General features: G+C 44.8%; 1 protein-coding gene across 1 annotated transcript; it reads right to left on the bottom strand.

The window, feature by feature from the left end:
* Positions 1-4,178: 4,178 nt before the first annotated feature.
* On the bottom strand, positions 4,179-7,221 carry LYSMD3 (LysM domain containing 3). Its single transcript, XM_082497280.1, has 3 exons — positions 7,189-7,221; positions 6,724-6,999; positions 4,179-4,738 (listed from the first exon to the last, which is right to left on the bottom strand). The coding sequence occupies exons 2-3, from the start codon at positions 6,982-6,984 to the stop codon at positions 4,196-4,198; spliced, it is 804 nt and encodes a 267-aa protein (XP_082353406.1). The 5' UTR covers positions 6,985-6,999; positions 7,189-7,221; the 3' UTR covers positions 4,179-4,195.
* Positions 7,222-7,884: the final 663 nt, after the last annotated feature.

Genomic DNA, 7,884 nt, shown 5'->3' with positions numbered 1-7,884 from the left:
ATACAGCTAAGAATACATTATATGCACCACTTCCACTGCGGTCTAAAATAAAATCTTTATTTCATGTATATTACTCAATTTTATGTATATTACTCAGTTCTAAAAGCAGAGGAGCAGAATTATTTAAAATACGACTTGTGTCGTCACTCAGGGTTATTTTACAAAGTTGTATGTTCAGCCTTTATAAAATAGTTATACAAAGACTATTTGTAATAATGTTGTAAAATCACCAAATTTGATTATAGTAGAAATAGGATGTTAGAACATTGTGTGTTTTGAAACTCGCAACCATAGGACCCTCACCAGGTAGTTACTGTTTTGTATCAAGAAACTAATAGGAACAGGACGAAACAATGAAAAAGTGAGAAGTTTTGTTTGAGTCCTGTAACTACAGAAATTTGTTATGCATCAGGGATGCTGCTTAGAAACCCTCTTACCCTTCCCATCTTGATTTAAATATCAAGAACCAATCAATAGATATTAATAGAAAAAAAACACTGATTATTTTGGGTATGGATATTGATAGAATTGTATAATCAAGAGACCAACCAATGAAAATTAAAACCATGATATGTATTTTGTGATAAATAACTTGTGTAATGGTAACTAGGTATGATCTATCTATGATTTAATTATAAATTAACTGATATACCTGTCAAGAAACTCAGAAGTTGTAGGCCTGGTCAGTAAACCAAAAAAACCTTCTGGAGGTTCCAAGATTAAGGGGGAATGGAATTTTGCGACCAAGCTGAGCGTGCGCAAAGACTGGGTTCAACAAGCAGACACAATGAGGAAGACTACGGATGATCACCAGAGGGTCTTGGATGACCATCAGTGTACCTGGAAATGCATGCATCACATTTACATATATTAATGAGTTCTCGGAAAACATATAAATATGTTGGGTTTTTTGAAATGTGATGAATATGTATATTTTGACTGTATATAACTTTTGTAGTGGAGCAGCTCGGCACGCACACTAGGTGGAGTAATCCCCTGTGCATCCAGCGCTGCAATAAAGAAGCGCCTGCTTTCTAAACTTCAAACTCTTAGTCTCTTTCAGTCTTAGAAAGTTTTGTTTCTGCTGACTTATGGTAACAACAACATACTCCAAATTATAGCATATATTTAAACCATGTACATATTTTACATGATCCAACAGTGCAATATGCACTTAAAAAAACCTTCCTGATCAACAATGTGTTGTAATTAACCTAAAACATGATTAACCACTCAGTTGTTTTGTGTGGGTTTTTTTGTTTGTTTGTTTTAAAAAACAAGTTAGTTTCTAGAAGACCAACTTTAGAGATTTTAACTAACATCAGATTTAAGTTCCATACCAAGCCGTTACCCTGTTTATTCAGGGCTGACGCGTGATGCTGCATTGCCAGTTGTGTTGTACTGTGGAAAAAACAGTAAAGACCCCTGCATCCTGCAGAAAGCCACGCCAGCTCGTGCCTGCAGATCACCAGTACCGCGAGTCCTACCATCTCAGAAAGAGGCCTCCTGTATCTTCTCACAAAGTTAACTCTCTAAAATAAAAATACACTACATGTAATATGCTACATAATAAAATAGTAGAACCACATTAGGCGCTTGGTTAGAGCACCGTGCGGCTCAGTAAAACAGCTATCCCTTTGTGTTTTTCTAACCACTGCTTATCCTAAAGTAAATAAAGGCCCACCACACTTAACTGGGTGACAGTAACCCACACACCTTGAGATATGTGAGAGAACTATTGAGCTGCACCACCACAGGACAAAAAGCAACATTTAACCACGGATGTCATTACTGGTACACCAACAGGATGGAGACCTTCCTGTCTCAGCAAACCACAACTGAAGTCAGGTCCACTTCTGTACCGGCGGCAGTTCAATAGCTATCCATTCAGGTACATGCAGTAGATTAGGCTAATTTTGCATCATCACAATAGCTAATTTCACATTATTTGACAATGTTCTTTGAAATGGAAGGATAAAGTATTAAAAGCCTTGAGGTTTCAGAAACAGAATGAAGGAGAAGGAAGAAGCAAACCAGCAAACAAGCTTGCAGAAAACTGACACGTTATGTACCAAGTTTCAGTCCTACATAGAAAAATTCTGTTGTCTGGACTAGGGCAGGTCACCTTTTAAAGCTTTAGCCATAGAACCTGTATCACATTAGCCACCAGAAATTATTTTGCAATGCAGTTTTTCATAGAGCCTACCCAGAACTGGTACTTCAGCATTCATGCTTGTGTTATTAGCATATTCTTTTCATGGAAAGAACTATTATTTTGAAAGATCTTTGAAAACAAGTGTTCTGCAAAATATGAAGTTCATGACTGTTTGCAATCCCTCTTCTAGTGCGGAAATTGTGAGCAGTCACACTATCTCCACGGATACTGCTTTGATCAAAGGGTTCAAGAGCCACAGATTGTAGTTCACAGATCCAACTGTACAGCATTTCCCTTCGAGCTCTAGCCTGCTTCAATTTAAATATAATACATTAAAAGTTACCCAATTCCTGTTCATACACTCAGCATGCCAGCAAATAATTGGTGCCCCAAGAATAGATGGGGTGTGAGTCTTTACTTTCAAAATTCCAGTTAATAAAGCACTTTGGAATACCTCCAATAGTCAGGAAACATTCACTTTATCAGCTTTTTATACTGTATATACTTAGTCAAGACACTCAAAGGAAAGCTTAGACTAGTAGTTAAAAGAACAGTGATAGTTTTCCATTTCTGTCTTTGCAAGTCCTATTCAAGTCAGTCACCTTGGGTTTTGGTAACAAACAGTACTTTGAACAGGGCAATGGAAACCTTACTCCACAAGGCAAATATAACAAAAAAACTTATAGGCAGCATCTGTTTTTATTTAAAAATACTCTGAGTACACAAGTACCTCCTTCTTTCTGTAGGAAGAGTCCAGTTTTTTTTTAATCTTGTAGCATTTTCAGTTGGTGAAGAAAAGAAGGGAAAACCAAGGTTGTTCATGAAACCCAAAGTGAAACATTCAAGAACAGAGTGGTTGATGAATACACTACCATGTAAAGAACAAGCCTGAAGCTGCAAGTGGCCTATTCTGCTGCAATTTAAGTTTCTTGCTAGCAGCCATTAGATCTCATTTGAAGTATTCTAGGAGATTTCAGGAAAAAGTCAGTGTTTGAGGTTCGCGGGCATGTGACCAGCAGCATACTCAGTACCCACGACTGCTGTCTGAAGAATCAGTTGGTCCTGATTGGAGATTAACTGGAGGGGGAAAGAAGGGGAGGAAATCCAACAGCATAAAATAAAGACTGCTGAAGCAGTCACAGCCAGGTGCCACACACCTGCACTTCTCTGGTTCTGTACAGAGATGACCAGAGGAGCACAGTCCAGCCCAGTCCGTTTTCACTCAGATACCATGGAAGGATGTGAAGTTTCAACAAGATTCTCAACTGGACCATGCTGAGGCACAGTATCACATACACAGAAAACTAATTATCCTGCTGCCTATACTGAAAAGTACTAAAGAATGGGTTGACCACAGGCACAAGATTTGAAGATTCCAGCATAAGTATCAGCTACTGCCTCTGCAAAAGTCACTTTTAAAAAAGAACTTCATAGCGGCAAATAATTATGGAATGACTGGATTTAAAAATAAAAAAAAAAGTCTTACTCTATAAGAAAGATAAAATTATGAGAATGCAGTTTTAACTGACAACTGTAAACCTGGTATTAAAATGTCAAGTGTACTATGCATTCTATAAATACTTTAAGATGTTTAAAAGTTAGATATCCCCAAATGCCCATTTTAGGGCTGTAAAACATACAATGAGACTCCTCATGTGTTAGTTCAAACTACATTTTTTCACCTCTTCTCATTAAAAAACATATTCCTATCAAAATAGAAAAAAAGTGCAAAGCTTCAGAGACAATGTTATACCTTAATTTATATCCCAATCTTGCATTAAAATTGCCCATCTCGGGCATATTCAGAGATTACGTGATCCACAGAAATATCCTTGTACTGGAACACTGCCCATAAAGTCAAGTCAGACATCAGTACGCATTTTCTCTGCGTTCCAGATGCATTTTGCATTCTGTGGTTTCCCCTTTATCTAATGCTGTGTTACATGTCTATGACTAACCTGGGCTTTTCTGTTGTTAAGGCTGAAGGTCTCCTTGATTATCAACATTTATAAAATTCACTGGATTTATTCCATTTTCTATTTATTTCTGATGTGATGCTGTTGTGACAAACAAATGGGAAGATTCCATTGTAGAATGGTGACTGACATCTGCTTTCACTAGAACTTCGTAATACAGGAGATAGAAAACTGGAGTTACTATGCCAATGATCAACATAATCACTACGGCTGTCCACCATCCTATACCCCAATCCGCTCCATAGTAAGGATCCTTGGATTTCTTGGTTTTACCATCAGTTTCAAAACAGACCTGTTGGGCTGCTAAGGCAGAAACAACTTCATTAAGATTCTCTCTCTTTGTATCATTACACTTCACTATTTCTTCTATATCTCGATCCACTTCTTTCAAGAAGTTGCCAGCAGTCTCATTAGCAGAGAATTTGTCAGATGGTGACGTCTCCTGCACTTCTGGGGAACACACAGCAGGCCGAAGGACTGGTCTTCCTTTTGGAGAGACATGTGTTTCAGTCAATACACTGAACTTTTTCACTGGAATTTTGATAGACCTCAGGGCAAAAAAATCTTGATCATTGATAAGATTGTTAACTCTCTTGATATCTGCGACCTAAAAATAAAAACAACAGTTTAAATATCAAAGACCCATTGAACCAAAACTCTTATTTAAGAGTACTGCACCCTTGGGAAACACAATCCTTCCCCAATGAAGGAAAGGCAGGGCTTTTTTTTTTTTTTTCTTTGTAAACTGATACTCATTCAAACAGTACAGAGATGAGGTCAAAGACCAAACCTGAACAATGTTAAAGCAAGAAGGTAATTATGAGGTAACAAACCCCTTCACTTCAGATAAGAAGACTGAAAGTCACTTCAAGCATACACATTCACTTAATGTATATTCATCTATCGGTGGCAACTATCTCTGTGAAAGGAATGGGACTTTACCTAAGTGTTGTTCTAAGTGTGAAGTAAATCACTGTGAGTTCCCAATTAAATTGAAAACTTCTGAGTAAGGAATATTAAAAGTTATGAGCTTCCAATTCACCTAGCCACAGCTGTGGTTTGGATACTCTTTCTGCTTCTGGGGGCTAAGGCAAAAACCAAGTGTAACTTAAAACTGACATCTTCATCAAGTCAGCTCTCCCCTTTCCCTATTCTCGATCAAAATTGAATCTCATTTTGCTCTCAGTAAGTTCAGATTTTATATCTAACGGGAAATACTCTGCAAGGATTTAAGTGCCCTTCGAGAATTACCAGCATCATTCTGAGGGAAGTGACTCCCTCAACATGGCAGGCACAGCCACAAACTTCACCATAATGAAGTATTGGAAATCTGTACTTTTTTTGCAACACCTGGTAAACACACCGGAATTGCGCCCATTTTAAGATGCACTGTACCTGAGTTCAGATCCTTCCCATCTTCATTGGGAGGACACCTACCCCAGGAGAAGTTACAGACACAAAACAAGGTAGTCAAGAGACCCTCGTTGCTGTGACTTCTGACCCCCTCTGTGTTGTAAGGGGAGCAAAAGTAGGTTAGGGCAACCTGCCTACTGCCTGCGCTATCCTTGTAACGTGAAAAAGTGTTTGGGTTCCTGTGACAGTGTACTTGTTACGTGTACCACACTGAATAAGTCACATGAGCACAAAAGACTGCCAAATGCTGCATTTACCCCAGTGATCAGCGATTCCACTACAGTGCAAGTTATGATTTCTGCCTAAAGCCCTGGACCGCTCCTCCACATTTTCCATGAATTTCCAAGAAAGAGAGAGACCGAGTTATATTTTATTTCTTAAATTTGAGACCTGATCTAGTAAGCTGGCTCAAAATACTTAATTGCAGTGGCTTCTGAAGCCAAGACTTGCTTAATAAGGCTAAGGTTTGTCAGGGTTATTAAATAGTTATGTCAAGACTTTGGTACCTAAGCTGGCAACGGGAGGCTCCTAATTCTGTTTCTGCCTGAAGAATTAGATGGCAGCAAGACTTCTGTAAATAGGGATTTTGAATTTGACTAAATCTGACCTCTTGAAAACTGCACAGGCAGCGGTCCGTCCACCTACACACACAGCTGATCTCCCGTTACAACTGGATACACGCAAAGGCTAACATCCACCCAGACAGAAGCCTCTGCCTTCATGAGTACCAGCCAGCCAAAAGCACTGGGTAGGGAGGACATTCACCAGCCTGATTTAAGAACTCTCCAGCTTGGAGACGTAGGGCGGTGTGACCGACCCCCTGGAGGGGATGCGTGGGGCATGTGGGCAGAGCGCTCCCGACGGTACAACAGGCTCTTGCTGACAAATAATCAGGCAACTTGGCAGATGCGAGGTGTTCCCCCCTCCCCCCCCCCCGCTCCAGTGGAACGAAGGCCCTGTGGGTGGTTCGGCGAGACCCTCCTCACCGCGGACTCCGGCGGCGTCCGGACCGTGAGTGACCGCGCACGAGCGTGGCTTCACCGCGGCGCGAAGGCTTTGAGAGACACCGCCACGAATCACACACGTTGATTCGTTACGCTCACATCAGCTTTAAATGAAAAAGGCCCTGGAAGTGGAACTCCGGCCCACTCCGCGCTGTTCCAGGCGCCGGGGACTCACCGAGCAGCAGTACTGCAGCGCGATGGCGTTCAGCGTGTCCCCTTCCTGGATATCCTTCGCCAGCAGCACGATATCATCCAGCCTGTCCCTCGACGCGCTCCTCCGCACCTTCTCCCTGCCCCGCGGCCGCAGCTCCGACACCTCGCCCTCCTCCTCCGGCCCCTCGCCCTCCGCCACCACCACAGGGTACAGGTGACCGCCGGCGGGCGGCTGCGCTACGGCCGGCGGCTGCAGGCCGCAGCCGGCGCCTCTGCCGGCCATTCTCCGCCGGTGGCTCTGTGGAACACACCGTCCTCCGCGGTGGGGATCCCCAACAACCGCCTCCCCCCCGCCCCCGGCGAGGCCGCAGCCGGCCCCGCCGCCGAGGGGAGGGGAAGGGAAGGGAAGGGAGAGGAGGGAAGCGCCCGCCCCGGCCCCGGCCCCGCCGCCGCCCCCCCCCCCGCCCTCCCGGCCCGGCGGCCCTACCTGCCGCCGCTCCTCATGGCGACCGCAATGGCGGCCGCCCCGCCACGTCCACAGGGCGGCGCCGCCCGCGCGCCCGCCCTTAAAGGGCCCGCGCGCCGCCGCCGCTGAGGTGGAGAGGAGGCGGGAAGCGGCCGCCGGAGGCTTCCCCTCACCGCCCGTCTCCCGCCGCTGAGGGGAGCGAGGAGCGCTCCGGCGCTGCTGCCGGCGGGTCTGTGAGAAGAAACTCCCCTCTCCGCGGCGGGCTGTGGGTGCCGCCCGGCGGGGGCGCAGGGGTCCCGCCTGCGAGCTTTTATCTTTACTCCGCCCTCCTTAGTGACCCCGTCTGGCCGCTGCGCGGGTGCCGTGTGTTTGGGCCGGTAAGGGAGTTCTTCTGAGAGCCCTTCTGGCCTGTGGCAATGCCTCTCCGAGGTCACCGTGTGCCCCCCGGTCGCCCCACGCCGCCGCTCCCTCAGGAGGTGCCGCGCTGTTTATTTCCACCCCTTCGGGCCTCCCCCCCCCCTCCGCGGGACTCTGCTGCTGCATCTCACAGGTGATCAGCCCACACTGATGTCCCTTTTCGCAAGACAGAACCCATAAATGAAGGCCTGTAGATAATTTCCGCTTTCCCTCCCTAACAGGGTCGTTTTCGCTCTTACAGAACCGTCAGCAGCTGCTGCAGTCGCTGAGGCAGTAGGAAGACCTCCGAGGCTGTAAATT

This window comes from Vanellus vanellus (genome assembly GCF_965231255.1).
Source record: "Vanellus vanellus genome assembly, chromosome: Z".
Taxonomy (NCBI): Eukaryota; Metazoa; Chordata; class Aves; order Charadriiformes; family Charadriidae; genus Vanellus; species Vanellus vanellus.
This window is presented reverse-complemented; position numbering and strand designations above follow the sequence as displayed.

Excerpts from the sequence above, each read along its gene's own strand:
- LYSMD3 (XM_082497280.1), bottom strand. The coding sequence starts at position 6,984 with ATGGCCGGCAGAGGCGCCGGCTGCGGCCTGCAGCCGCCGGCCGTAGCG. Across the intron at positions 4,739-6,723 it reads CGCTGCAGTACTGCTGCTCG|GTCGCAGATATCAAGAGAGT; the intron begins GTGAGTCCCCGG and ends TTTTATTTTTAG.